At 42.9% G+C, this 15,193-nt stretch overlaps 1 protein-coding gene across 1 annotated transcript in view; it reads right to left on the bottom strand.

The window, feature by feature from the left end:
- The window catches only part of NSG2 (neuronal vesicle trafficking associated 2), a gene marked incomplete at both ends in the record, with an annotated part of 34,092 nt that extends 19,301 nt beyond the window's left edge, over nt 1–14,791 (bottom strand). The window contains 2 exons of the mRNA XM_080627357.1: nt 779–898; nt 14,663–14,791. Coding sequence (XP_080483483.1) covers nt 779–898; nt 14,663–14,791 — 249 coding nt within the window. The remainder of the gene's footprint in view (nt 1–778; nt 899–14,662) is intronic.
- Nucleotides 14,792–15,193: the final 402 nt, after the last annotated feature.

Raw genomic sequence — 15,193 nt, forward strand, 5'->3', positions numbered from 1 at the left:
GAAATGTGAAATCAGATCTCACATTTTTATCACACCCATGCTCTGCGTTTTAGGAAAAGCAGTGTATTTTCTCAATGAAAAGGAAGAAAATACTAGCAGCTACATGCTTGGAGTCTAATTTTAGGAGGAACTGAGCCATACTAAGATGCTGCAGTCAACAGGAACTGGGGGACACTCAATAACTCCTGAGTTTCTTTTTATGTTTGAGTAGAACGTGATAGGAAATATTTTTCATCAGAAAATTCCAATTCCTGTGAACCAAATCTGCTTACAGGACAGGATATGCTTGGGTACTCGTCTAATACCTTTTTTTTAAATACAGTTTGAAATAGCTTTTAATCTGTAATAATATAATTATATACCAATCAAATATCTTATATATGAAAAGGGTTGTTTGACCAGAAGACAAAAGAACTTTTTAAAGTCAAAACAAACTTTCAATCAACCTTCCCCGTGATTTTTTTTATTCTTTTTAAACACAAATGTTTGAGAAGCAAAAAGATTCAATCTTGGTTTACTTTCCACTGGAGCCGGAAAATATTTTCCTAATTTTTCCTAAGTAGGAAAAGGAAAACATTTCCTACTTGAGATTTAGTTATGAAGGTATTTTCATGTCTGTCCTAAAGAAAAAAGCTTTTTACTCATGCAGATAAACCTCTCTTTGACCCTAGTGATGAGTGGAGTGTTAAATTTGTTATGTGTTTACTGTCACTTTGATTCAGTTATTGTAAAGTGAATGGCATTTGCATCACAAGGCAGCAGAATAACCATTTCTTACCTTTAGCCTTTCTGTTACACCATCAGTGAAACTGACTGTGAATTCAGCAATTTTGGGCACTCTGAGTTTTCCTTTGTTCTTCTGGTCAGGCTGATACTCTGTTCTTGTTTTCACAATTACCTGGAAAATATCAACACTTATAAGGTTCCACACATCTTTTTGTTATCTAAACTTGTCTATACAAACCATTCCCTGGACCTACACAAGTACCTTAGAACCACAAATTATTAGAAATGCATTATACCCTCAGGAACTAAGAGAGACAAATAAATAGCCAGGCAAATACAAAGATCTAAGACAGTGAGCTTAGCATACTTTGTCCTGAAATAGCTGACGGCAAAATGTTTGACACCTATTTTGTTTAGGACTAGGCATATAATGTTTATATCATATTCCACAGGCAGAACATGCAGAGTAACAGCCCATCCTAAAGAAGAATCCTTGCTTACTAAAACCTCATCCTAAAGAGTTCCACTTACATAAATTTTAAATTTTGGCCATTTGATGTCTCATTTATTCAGGCTTCAGATTATCCATATGAATCTTCTACTATCATCTTGGGTTTTCCCCAGAAGAAAACCATTTAGGTTTTCCTCAGTTTCATTTGCTGACTAATCCAGGTCACAGAATCACAGAACATTAGGAATTGGAACGGACCTCAAAAGATCATCTAGTCCAATCCCCTCGCCGGAGCAGGAACACCTAGATGAGGTTACACAGGAAGGCGTCCAGGCGGGTTTTGAATGTCTCCAGAGAAGGAGACTCCACAACCCCCCTGGGCAGCCTGTTCCAGTCCTACTAATCTTATAAAACCAAGATGTCTTACACTTTTAAAATGGATTTTAAAAGGCTAAGGTCAAATTACCAAAATTGCATCGTCAATTGACATTGAATTTATCCGTAATCTAGAATGACCCCAAATATTGTGGGCAAAATACACAGGAAACAGAAAAGGTAGCACATAATGCCAACTGCCACCAGGGGGGTAAGCATCGGAGCTGTGCTCTGAAACTAACAACCCTTCAGAGGAGTGAGTGTATCGAGTGAGTGTATCCACCCCGTTATACATAAGAATCCTAAAAGACTACCCACTCATGAGCCCATATAGCTAAAGAGCATAGTGAGAGCTTGCCAGCATAGCCACACTGTTGTACTCTAGCTGGAGAATGCATGAGAAGACAAAATGGCCCTGGCCATTCAGCACTACCCGAGAGCTGGAGCTCATTCCTAGAGAGGAGGCCTGTGGCTGTGAGCACACACTGTGCTTCTGCACAAGATTCCCAACCAGGAATAAGGTCCACAAAGCATACAATGGTTTGGTGTGGTTTGCAAGGTTCTGATAGGTTAAACGCAAAAGGATAGAACAGTTCTCGACCCCAGGGCCAACACTTCATCTTGCTGGCCTCCCATTTTGACAGCCGTCAGCCTTGCCAAGGTGAAAATTAAATACTCCAGGAGCGGTGACTGATTCATGTGAGAGTGACAAGAGTGATCCTAAAGCTCTTTGTCAGAAACAAAAAGTCATGAGGGATTGAAAAAGATTAAGCAATGCACAAGGCTGAGTTGCCAGCTAATGAAGAATTTATTTCCAAATGAAGACAGCAAAGTCTGGTTTGGACAAGAGAAAAACCCAGGTATTTAATCCTCCTGCACTTAACACCATGTGAAAATCCGAGTGAGAGAAAACCAACGAGGAGTCATAAGCCAATTTTCTGGATTCAAATGCAAATCATTAAAGACTAATGAATATTTACATCCTTCAGCAAATCCCTCTCAGCAATATTTATTACAGTAGCATTTGCAACATTAAGACTTGGGAAGAAGAGAGGACAAAAAGCCACCCAAATATATTTATTTGTATTAGCATTTTGGAACTCAGGATTTCTGATGACACGACATAGATGATGGGAAATGACACACAAGGACAAGCTTGATTCGGCGGGTTTGGGATGAACCCTAATCCTACTCTGAACCTGTATTGAATCAAGCCCCACTGTGCTCTGACATGACAGATAAAGCAAAGCTCTCTCTCCAGCCACGACAAACCAGCTCAGCTCTGAGTTACAAACAAGGAGTAACCTCATTTTCTCACTCAAAAGGAGGCAAGTGCACTCAGGCCTCCATGCAGCCAGCCCCCAATCTTCTCGCTGCCCTTTTGTAAACCCTGTACAGTAAATTACAGAGTGTCAGGCATCAACACCTGCCAACCAGTGTTGAGAAATTGCATTCATTCTGCTTGCAAACCGACCAGTCGCAATATCCAATTCTCCCAGATTCATGCTTTCTGCTTGATATAAATGTTAGCTGCAGACAAAATTTTTACATGCATACGCTGGCTTTCCCACAGACTTTGATGTTGGCTCTTAACGATGGACCATGAAGCCAGAATAGAATAAAATAAATAAAATAAAAGCCTTACTTGTGTCTAGATATATAATTGAATTTTCTTCCATTCTTTGTCATTAACACCAGCTTTCTTATGGGTATTTTTTTAACTGCTGTTACCTTCAACCAACATCCTATAAGCCAGAAAGTTTGACTCATGCTGTCTACAGGGATACAGCATGAGACTGAAAACAAACCAGAAGGCATCAGATTCAAGTCCAGTAGCAATGTCTATCACGTCTGTGAATAAATAAGTAAGCTCAGTCCCCAGCCAGATCAGAAGCTACTGAAACACGATTTGCTGGCAGTGCCAGCAGCGAGATGCGCGTGTGCACAGTCACGGTCATCCTGCTGGTCCGTGTTTCACAAAGAAACTTGCAGCAGTATCAAAAAGCTTTAGTAGAGCAGGTAAGAAGTACCTTTGCTAAATGCCTTTTGGCATTGCAGAAGCTAAGTATCTGCTTTCCAGAAGTATCTTTGTCAGGCACCTGGTGGAATTACTTGGCAGAAGAAAGCCAGTGCAGTCAGTAAGGTCTCCTCTTTGAAAGACAGCACAGGAATAAAATGACAATGGACAGACAGAAAACCATAGTGTGTGGGTAGCATTCAATATTGTGGCAGTAAAGATAAAAAATGCTATTTGGCTGAGGGCACGGTGTGCACATGCAGAAGATAAGAGCTACAGTTCAGTCCCCTACAGTCTAAATAAATAAGCCTGCACATGGATCCCACTTTTGCAGTCATTCACCCCCTCTCCATCCAACAAGCTGCTATCAGGATGCCCACGCAAAGGCTTCTGGAAATTGAGTTGTGTTCATCACACCCCTTGAGCCTCCTGCACTAGTGAGACCACCCCTGGCAGTACCCAGGGACAGGAGTGAGCACTGTCAGATGGTAATACAGGGATACACACACCTCACACACGCGGAGCTTTTAGCAGAGCATTTGCTACATTGACAGCCTCCCATGCATGTGTCAGATGTGTCTCTAAACAAGTTTAAATGAGAGCTGATCAAAAGAACTTTTCAAAATACAAAGTATTAATCTAAGTGCAAATTTAGAAAAGGAATAGCTAATCTTATATATGTATTATTATTGGGTGTTTGCTATTTTGGTTGTTTGTTCTGTTTTCATTTTCCAGTTTTCTGATTTGGGAATGCAGATTTGCCTCCTCCCCCCCAACCCCGCATTCCCTGCCATCACTCCTTTTTCACCTTTTCTTTCCATTTTGTCACTGAGAAAAAATTCCTGGCAGCAAAGTCTTCCAGAAACTCTAACCAAATTGCTGTTGGATGTACAGTAATAAAAACCCCACTGGCTCCACAGTCAGTGCAATGATCAGCATTCATTTATCACCGGCTGCCCCAGAGCAATTCGATCAGAGCCCAGGATCCCACTGTTTTCAATGCAAACAAGGTACATTCATCTCACACCATGACAGGTTTCCTGGGAGAGCTACTGGTGTTTATTACAAACCACAGCCAACAGAACGATCCCCATTCCCTCTTCTTGTTCGTTTTGCAGCTTTGCTGACTTCAGTAGAGTTATTCTTGATTGAAACAGCAAAAGGGAGTGTAAAATTGGGGTCCTGTGCAGATTGCAATTCCAAGCAAGCTCAAGTGAAAGAAATGCCCATCTCCTCATTTCCTTCTCTGCAATGCTGTTAAGGTGGAAATGAACTGCTGTAACTCCCAGAGGTGGCAGCAATTCTTAGCTGTGCTCTGGCCTCCTGAGTACAGACAATAAATGCAGACTATCGAACCAGTGCTTAAATGGACAAGTAGTCTCTTGCATACTCCTAAAAGGAAAACAATTCACCCCCTCTCTACCGCCACTGCAGAAACACCATTCTGCCTGTTCTCTGCACTTGCCTCCTCGAGCTCTCACCTCCTCCTGCATGCTCCTTATCTCATACTCCTCATGGTGAAAAGGGTCTGGCTGTTCTAGGTTGGCATCCCTAAACATGAGCTTACAGGAGCAGGGGATTGTTATTATTATTATCCATCTCATGAAGCAACCTGCACACCTACAAAATGAATACTTAAAAGCAAGAACAGCCTCATCAGCTTTTTGGATTGTCTGAGCCTTTCCAGTTCCTGGATAAATACCTTTTGAACTTTTTTGGACACTAGTCAGCCTTCGTGTTTCATTATCCCTGATCCAGCACCAGCTTATGCCTGTGCTCCACTCTGTGTGTTGCGATGGTCCACTAAAGACAGCAATCTCCCTGTCAGCTTCGGCTAGCCTATCTGTAGTCCTTTAAAGTCTATACTGTAGATGGAGCTAGATGAACACTAGCTTGGGGGATCTCCATGCAAATTATGTTGCTGCTGTGACCTCTTCTTAAAGTTTTCACAGTATTTCCCGGAGACCCTCCACCTTTAACTTGCAGAAAGACTGTGCTGCTCACGGCAGATGCAATAAAGAGGACACAAATAAATAACCTGTTTTCATTTCGTATCTGACATGAAACCATTCTTTGAAAGTTGCTTCTTAGATGACGTTTGCAGACTGATTGTAAGAATACAGGAAGAGATAAAAGGGCTTCCACGCACCAGTGAAAAGACACATCTAGTTGGAGGAATCCACACTGCAGTCCTTGAAGCTTCTTCTGTAACCAAGTTTATCTAGCATTTGAACTTGTTAACTTACAGTTCAGCAAAGCACTTAAGCATGTGAGTAGTCGTATTAACATCAACGGGATGTTAGTCAGATATTTGAAGTGTGCATTTAAGTGCTTTGAACAGATCAGAGCTTAAACTGGCTTCAATCACCTTCTCACAGCCAATTATAACCCAGATGCTTAGGGCTCCTGTGGCATTCTTCTGCAAGATGGCTCAAAGCAGTCTACAGATCAGCATGACCCCAGTATTTCCATAATACTGGTGGAGTACTATGGGAATATACTATGAAAAAGAAGAGAGAAAAGAGGTTTAGTAATGTGCTGAGTCACACCAGCAATTGGTGGTTGTGTCAAGAAGACAGACCACTGCTTGCTGCTACTCACAGTGTACCACGTTTTCTCAGGTTTTCATTAACCGAATGCCAATAGTATCTCCAGCACATTCTCCATACAAATGTAATGTTCTTGGGATCAGGACAGCAAGATATGGCTGGGGTAGGTAGGAAGTCAGATGCTGTAGAGAAAATAGCAGCTCTCTGCAGAATTGATGTCCTCAGTGATCCTAGGTTAGCAGTTGTAATAACAACACTCTCCATGTCTTGAAAGGGTTTACTTTTTATTCTTTCTTGCATCTTCTGGTTCCTCATTCCAATCCCTCAAATACTTCCCTGCAAAAGCTCAGTAGCAGCCAATAGAGAATGGCCTGCAAAAGTTCTAAAACCCCAAACACAATGGGACAACAAGCCATATTTATCATGTTGCTCCACACAAACAAGATTTTTCTAATGATGCTGTTTGCTAATACATTTATTGAGTCCTAAACCTAAATGCACTTATTATTCTAGGCTTATTGCTAGTGACACCATTGGAATCAATAGGCAAGCTTTCCTCGGCTTTAATGAATGCAGGACCAGGCACCTTTTCTGTAGTGATGCTTTGGAAAATTATAGGTGTGCTGAGGTGAGAAACAACAGATAAGAGTCTGTGTACACCAGCGGGAAATCCATCATCAGCAACCTTGAGAAAGTAAACAGTAGGGGAGTGCTGGGAAAACTAGAGATTTTGGATGCTGAAAGAAAAAAGAAAGCAAGCTTCTAACCAAGTGGATTATATTAAAAGCATTTGCTTTGAGAAGGAAGGATCAGAGCAGACGTGAAATGTGACAAATGGAAAAATATCACATTAAGCATGGAACCTTAAAAAGGATTTTCCTGCAGTGGGATGAAGTAAGTGTTTCAGAAAATGAACAGATACGAATTCTGAGTCTTGTCTGCAACTGGCTAAATGTAACATCATTTATTGCCACTTTATATTTGCGTTTGAGCTCTATGGTTTTCCCTGAAGAAATGAGTAATAATATTTAACATAACTGGCATTGTGAAAGCTATAAATTATTCATTTAGTAAAGGACATGCAGCCCTGCTGTAATTCCCACTTCACTGCCATGGTGCATGTAATATATTGTGGTTCAGGTGCTGCAAAGTGCAAACCATAAAAATTTAAAATACTACTTCCCAGGATTATTAATAATGAAGAGTCTCTCACTCAGAGTGGCTGTCAGATTGACAGAAGAGATAAACAAAATGTGTTTCTCCTACTAAGGATAAAGGTTCCTTCCAGGTTCAAAGATGGCCTTTGTAGTCCCACAAAATGGTTGTAACACCCCATCAGTTTGCATGTAAATTAGTCATGCTCACTTTTAAATGAAAATGAGACTCTGGGCTTCATTCCTTTCCATGCCTTTCTTCATTCCTTGCAGAGACAGAACAGAAAATAGAAATTTATCACTGCCATTGACATCATAGTTTTCTTTGCCTTTATCACCCAACTGAGCATCAAGTGCTGAGAAAGACCTTAGACCACATCCCAGCTGTAGCAGTCCAGGTTACTGGTGATGGCAAAATGGTGACCCTCAGACTTGGCACCAACTCTGCTGTGAGTGAACTGGTTTCTATACTTATGTGCTACAAGCCAATGGATAGCTAAAATTCACCACCTGCTCACACACAGAATTCTCCAGTGACCTACAAGCTCTAATCCTCATACAATACCAGCTTCAAAGAGCAAATGAGATGTGCACATTGCCAACAACAGCTGAAGTGAAAATACACAGCAGTAAAAGAATATAGGAAAAGAGATGGAAAAATCATGTTTTAGGGCTTAAAACAATCTATTTCCTTGCAGGCTTAGGATGAAACATTGATAGACATGAGCATCTCCATGCCTACTGTAGCATCTCCTGCACCTCCTTCTAACTCTTGCATTAGCTACTACTAGAAACAGGACACACTGGACTGGGTGGACCAGTAATCTCAGACTACCTGGCCATCACCATGCTGCAAATGTTCAGATTTTTAGACAATTAGGTCTTTTAGAACTTTCCCAAATAATTATGACTATGTCCCATTCCAGGGGAGAGGCAGCTATGCTTCCAAATCTATAGGATGAACACATCTCAACAGGCAGACTTCCCAGAGATTAGTATTAAAATAAGCATTTGGAGTGTATGTAATGGTGGTCCCCATGGAAGCCTAGTCACTATCTGAATACATAAAATACCTGAAATATCAAGCAGCGAAAAGAAAACAAAAAGGAAAATTCAAGAAAAGGATGCCCTGGGATCAAATCCATAGTCAATGGAGAAAGCCACAGTCGGAAACACTCTGCTTTTTTCCCCCCTATTTTAGCTCATCTAATGGGTGTTGCGCTGGAAATGAGTTTCACAGAGGGTGGTAGGAAAAAAGTGGTCTCCTGAGTGAGTGCCAGGAGGATATTCCAGGCAGAAAGAACATCACAAAAGGACAAAGACAGCAAATGTAATCAGCCCTGGCATCACCAATGAAAGGCAGCGCAGAATGCTAAGGCAGCACTGGAAGCTGAAAGCAGCTGAAGAGAGAAAGGCATAGCTCGCAAGCACAAAATGAGCCTGAAAATTATCCAGCTAAGTTTCCCTACAAATCCCTAGGTGACCATAACCATCAGGAACCCACAGGAGGCTTTGAAGGGGTGACAGAAATGGATTTCAGTAGGTTCAGCCAGCAGAGAGTCTAGCAAAGCAGACAAAAGAATCAATTGCACAGCTGTAGTGATGGTAAATTGGCCAGGGTAAATTAGCAGAGCTCCATTGATCTAAACTACACTGATTTACACTAGACAAGAATCCTGGGCAGTCTTACTTTCCAGACCAGTAAGTAACTGGTACATGGGTTTCACCTCATGGTCTTGCTGAAGCAATTTCTACTTGCAGCAATGGGCTTTTATGTTAGAAAGCAAAAAAAAGAATAGATTACAACAGACTTAACCAAACATCTATATCCTAATAGACTTTTCCTGTGTCCATTTCTGCTGTTTCTGCAGAACACAGCTCTAAGAATTCCAGTGCAGACAATAGTGAGTTTAAGAGAGGCAATGGAGCTCACAAAACCAGGCACAAGCTAGCTTTAAAACCACCTAATTCAGACACTGATAGCAGTGAAGTAAAGAAGAGAAAATTTCTCCACAGGCTATACAAATCCCAAGATTTTCTCTGGTGAAAATCTGCAGCAGCCACGCGTTATCTGTATGCAAGGAAGGCAGTTGAATGCCACCCCAGGTGCCTGCAAAGGCTGCGAGCACATGCTTGGCTTGCAGTGCAGTCCTTGCTGTGAGCAGATCGCCTGTGGACGGAGGTGTTCAGTGTGCTAGGGGAAGGATGGTCCCACAGCAGCTATATCCAAAGAGGAGCATGAACTGCCAAGACCCAGCAGGGCTGTCCAAAGCATGCAAACAAAATCAGAAAAGCTACCTCAGAAACCCCATACTGCCAGAGGGTGTGCTGCTGCAAGTATTTATTACAGCTTAATGAGCAGAGGCAATGTTTACATTCAAATACACATTTAGAGGACGAATGGATTTGCACAGTGCAGAAGGGGGACAGTATCACAGGAGAGAAAGGTTCAGACTTTAAAAATTAGGCAGAGTACCTCAAAGGAAGAAAGGAAAGGATGGGGAAAGGCAAGACAACCTGCCCGCTCCTTCATATTTGTAATGCTCTCTTGTTGTTCCTTTCTTTTATGCATGCTTTCTTTCTCTTTGCATCCTCCCCTTCCTTTTATTCTTCCTCCCTTCAGCTGCCCCAATTACTAGCCCTTCCCCATCTCTCCTTTTGCCGTTTGCTCCATCCCGCCACATTCACCAGCAGCATGAGCAGGAGCACAGCCACCTACCCCAGCTGCCTCAGCAGCCCCCCAGACAGAAGTAGGGAAGGCTGAGCTGCCTCTGGCCCCACCACGTGTAGCAGCACCCCAAAACCATCTCCATGTTGCCTTAACAGCATGTGCCTTCAGACTGGCTGCAGCCACCACGCACTGCTGGGCTTCGCAGAGGGAAGACTGACATAGGTATTTCAGCATTGAGCTGCAAGTAGTCTCCTAGGTACAAAGGCACTCATCCAGCATACTATTAATTATGCCTGCTCAGCTGGCCAGGACAAAACATGATTTTCTGTTAAACCGACAGGGACAGGCTGTGAACACAAGGGACCCTCCTGATTTTCAGGAACTCTTGATTACTCTGTGTACACACATGGCCATGGCTACTCAGAGAGGGGTGAGGCCAGGGAGGGAGAAAGGCAGGCGCATGGGTTGGGAAAAGCATTTGAAGAAAGCAGTTATGTCTGTTTTTCTTTCTTGGGCTGGATGGCAGGAATTTGTCACCAGAGAAATTATTTCTCAAGCCTCCAGATGCATTCAAAATAAAGAACAATGGACCACATGATAAGCCTTCTGCAGCCTTCACCACAAAAGAGATGCCGGATGTGTTTTTTCAGCCCTGACAATGGCTTTTATGCACTTTTGTGTTATGTAAAATTGGGATTTTACTGCCAGAACAGAGGCATTTCCTGCTGGAGCATACTGAAGCAAGCCTATGAGACCAAAGGGTCCTCAGTCGTTGGTCTCATTTAAAATTTCAGTGAAGCAGTATGGTCCCTGGAAAGCTGCGTATCTTCTAGCATTATCATTGCAGAGACACGTAACAATTACAGCCAAAGCACTTTGTCTGTGCCTAGGAAAACAAGTGAACAGTGAGCCTTTTCCCTTTTGGTCCTAAAAGAAAAAAGACTTCTCTTTCTTTTTGGCTTTTTGAATAAGAAGAAATGAAATTCAGAGACATAAAAAGCCAGGTCAAAGGCTTGTGATTGGTGATGGCTATTGTTCCTCTTACATGGATGGATTCCAGCAAAAAGGCCATGGGAAAATGCTTTAAAAGCATCTTGCTGCCTTCTGCAAATGCCGTCCCAGCAAGAGAATCAGAGGGTGAGGGAAATGCTTGAAGGTAGTCAATAAATACAAATACACTAAGCAGGCTTAGCACCTTAGGGGAGAAATTACTGTCCCGGGTACATTTCTCCCCTTGCAGCCATACAGCTGCTGGCAGAACGATGAGAATGCTGATGCTGCGGGAGGAATAGCATGAGCCTTGGGAGGAACCATCCCCGTCAGGTGAAAAAAGAAACAGTCAGTTCAGTGGTCAATAATTTTAAATAAAGATTGCCAAATTCAAACCTCCTGAATTCCTGCCTGCATTTTCCCGCCAGCATCAAGGTGAAAGTCAGAGGGAGCCGCTAAGCGCACAGCACTTTGCAAAACAAGCCTGTTAGGAAAGCATGCCCAAAAGGACAGCCAGTAAGTTTAAGAATACCTGTAAGAAAGTGTTTCCTCCTACTACCTCTACATCATTTCTTATAATCAAGGAGCTATCTGAAAAGAGATGTGCTCCAGGGATTAATCACATGAGCAAAAGCTCCATTTCATATTCTTTCTCTGCATTCTTTCTCTGAAAGGGGAGCCAGACACTGAAAACATTTGAAAGAGATGAATCTATGGTGAAACACCTACAGAGGTTAATACTGACAATCACTTTGAGTGACTCTCAAGTGATTCTGCTATAAATATGAAGAAAAAGTCAGGTATTTAAAGCCTTTAAAACATAATTTTTAGTCAGTAGATTCCATAGGCTTTGTGGGGTGCCTTTAAGGATCTGCAAAGGTAAGTTTACAGACAAACAGGCTTGTTTTTCCTCCAATGTGCATGCAAGTGTCTAAGACTCAACTGGAAAAAAGCCTGTAAAAAGAGCTTGCAAACCTTTGCCATGCAATATGGGGTGAAGGTATTACTGCACACAGGCAGTAGTAACAGCAGTTGGATTGCCCAGCACAGACCTCATACACTCTCGAATCACGAGCCAAAGCTGATACTACTCCTCCTTCAGACAGACTGAAGCTAGGGCAAGTACAGAGCCCCAGGCTGCGGTCAAACCTCCTTGCTCTGGTTTTTGATGCACCTTGAGTGCCCTGGACCCAAGGTTAAATGCAGGTCAAGAGCTCGCAGTTTCTTAAATGACGATACCCTCTAATGGCAAAGAGAAGCACAGACAGGGGAGTATTTAGCAGATTGGCAGGGTTTGTTTCCCCAGGTTTCACTTAAAGGACAATGCCCGGGCACAGCAGCAGCTCTTTGTTGTGATGGCAAAGGCGCTGTGATCGGCAGGAGCTGGCGGGAAGGCCAGGAGCAGGGCCGGGAGCATTGCCGCCTTGTGGTTAACAGCGAGGAGAGATGGGCTTGCCTTTATTTAAAAACAAGTGAGCAAACCCCTTCGGAGCTGTTGTATGCAGACCCTACACCAAAGCTGGTTTGGCCCTGGTCGTTTATACAGCATCCCATGCAAGAAGCACAGAAACCACCTTGGCTTACATTTGCATTCTCCCAAGCTAAAAATCAACTGCTGGCAGGTTTCAGGAATGGACAGAAGAAAAAGTCAAATCGATTTTAGTTGTGGGCTCTTTTAACCCTGCCTCCTTACTGCAAGGCAAGTCCAAACACGAATACACTCTGAAAGATTCGAAATCCACGTCTGCTCTTCCTCAGGCTCACAGTCTGACTGCATTCAGTAACAGCTTTGCTTTACTAGGCACAAAGCTGAAATTTCCCCCATCACTTAACCTTTGCCCAAGCTTTTCACCTGAGGCTCAACTCCTTGTTAGCAGGTCTTTAAAGGGACCCTCTGCCTCGGAGTGAACTCATCCCAACATAATCTGCTCCACAATGAGCAAAGGAAAGAGGTTGTGAATTATTTTGCTTTTAGCATAAATAACCTCTCCTCCTTGAGAACGGACTGCCAGCTACTGTTAACTCCAGGCCTACTGCACACAGGAGCTGAAGCACAGTCTGCAGAAATCAATACCATTGACTCTAATGAGTTCTGAATCATGCTTAGCACTCCTGGAGATACATCCCATTCTTCCAGCAAAGAAAAATATGGATGTCAGTAGATGCATTGACAGTAATGTATGCTAATGAAGGTAATGTAACCTAACAACATGTGAATTATTGATGTAGGCATGTTTAAGCAGAAAAATCAGCAAGGAATCACACCAGACCAATACACTCCAGTATTTGTTAACCAACAGGCAATTAGAAGGTGGTGGTCCTGAGAACACGCATTACCACTTTATTAGCTTGAAAGGATTTTTGCTAAGTTATCCGTGTCTCACCTGATCCATGAGTCATTTAAATTTCACACCCTGTGACACTGCGTGATCTCAATGAGCCATTGTACTAGCATCAAATGAGCTACTTTTACACATCTGTAATTTCCTCGGCGGTTTTCAGACATTTATCATAAATCACAGTGCTTTGCTTGAATTATTTTGCTTAATGTTATTTATCAGAGTCATAGATAAGGGCTGGTTTAGCCTCTCATTCGCAACAATTCATGGAAGTGTAACTCTCCTGAATGCAGCAAAGTTGCTCCATGAGGCACATGGAGAGTGAAGCTAGGTCCTTTGTCTGGCATAGCTCTGGTTCCCAGGATGTAGAGGCAATTGACTCAGCTCTACCTTAAACATAGTTCGCCTATCTAGATAGTTTTATCACATCCATCATGTTTTCCTAATGCATTTAAAGTTCATTTTGTATTACAGTAAAAACAGGATATATGTTCAATAATCATCAGTGTTAATTTTACTATTATTCCATTATCCTGTGAGATCTAATCATTCTGTCTGTACTTCTGGGTGAGTTGGCTCCATCTCTGTGGTATCTGGGAACTACACTGCAGACAGGCTTTGTTTTTGTAAGGACTGTTGGGCATACAGATTTTTACAGTCTCATCATGTTGTCACCAGGTTATATTGATGTGCATCATCACCGCATCGGTACAGACAAAAGATTTCCAGGCACATTCTGCATCTAAAACGTCCTGGACACAAAACCACAGCCAATCGCCAATGCACATATCTGGGCATTTTAGTGCCACATTCAGTTCTGAGAGTGTTGAGTGAGCAGGGGAGATAGCTGCCCCACGGATGGAGCCAATCCAGGAAATGAATCCCTGGACTGCTCCACTGCTGTCCCAGGCCTGGGGGAGTGCAGCCGCTCTCTCCAGAGAAATCAGCATCCTCAATGCAAACAAGCTTTGCAGAGCCATGGAGAAAACATACCTTAACTGAGATAATTAAAATAGCTACTTATTTCTGAAGAGTTATTGCATTACTTGCAACACAGGCAATTAATCTCACTGATAATGCATTGTAAACCGCCCCTCGGTTTCTCCAGTGCTTACAAGAGAAACACACTAAGCTTTCTCCAGTTGTATTTAATAAAGGGTGGTGGTGAATATTTGGGAAGAGGGGGGGAGGAGGGAAGTAGTTGGGAGGCAGATGCGTGTTTATTTGCCGTGTTAAAACAGATAAACACACTATGAAATATAACCCCTTTTTATTTATCGAATAAACACGGTGCCACTCTTCATACCATCAGAGAGCAGTAAGGCAGTGAAAGCCAAGGGGCACGTATGTGTGCATAATCATGCAGGAGCACCAGCTGATTTTGTTTTACCTTTTCCGGAGCCGGGAACTGCAGGTGATTTACTTCCAAAGGTGTGATCAAAGGAACTGTCTGAAAACCATCTTCGTTGGATGGTTGTTTGTTGTTCTTGTCATTCAAATTACTCCCCAGCTTCACCATTCTTGGACCTTGCTTTCCAGACCTAAAACCAGTAAGATGATCAATGTCACAGGGGGAGCGGGAACGGGAGGATTCCTGCCTCACCCTGCTCGATTCAACTTGGCGTAGTGGTTACTGAGGCTTTTCCACCTGCGTATCTGAAGACACCACAAACACACCACGACTCCATACGTACATTTTGACATGCCTTATGCAGACACCCCACCATTATGCAGACACCCTTAAACCCCCTATTGTGTGCCCAAGCTGCTCCCAACACACCGACATGGCCAACGGCATCCCCCTAGCATCCATGAGGATGGAGCATGTCACCCGCTGGCCCCACAGCTGCTTTTGACACCCGCACCCCCATTCTATTTGCAGCCCCCTGAGGGCGCGCAGCCCCTGCCTTGCCAGCCCCAC

This window comes from Psittacula echo, assembly GCF_963264785.1.
Source record: "Psittacula echo genome assembly, chromosome: 11".
Classification (NCBI taxonomy): Eukaryota; Metazoa; Chordata; class Aves; order Psittaciformes; family Psittacidae; genus Psittacula; species Psittacula echo.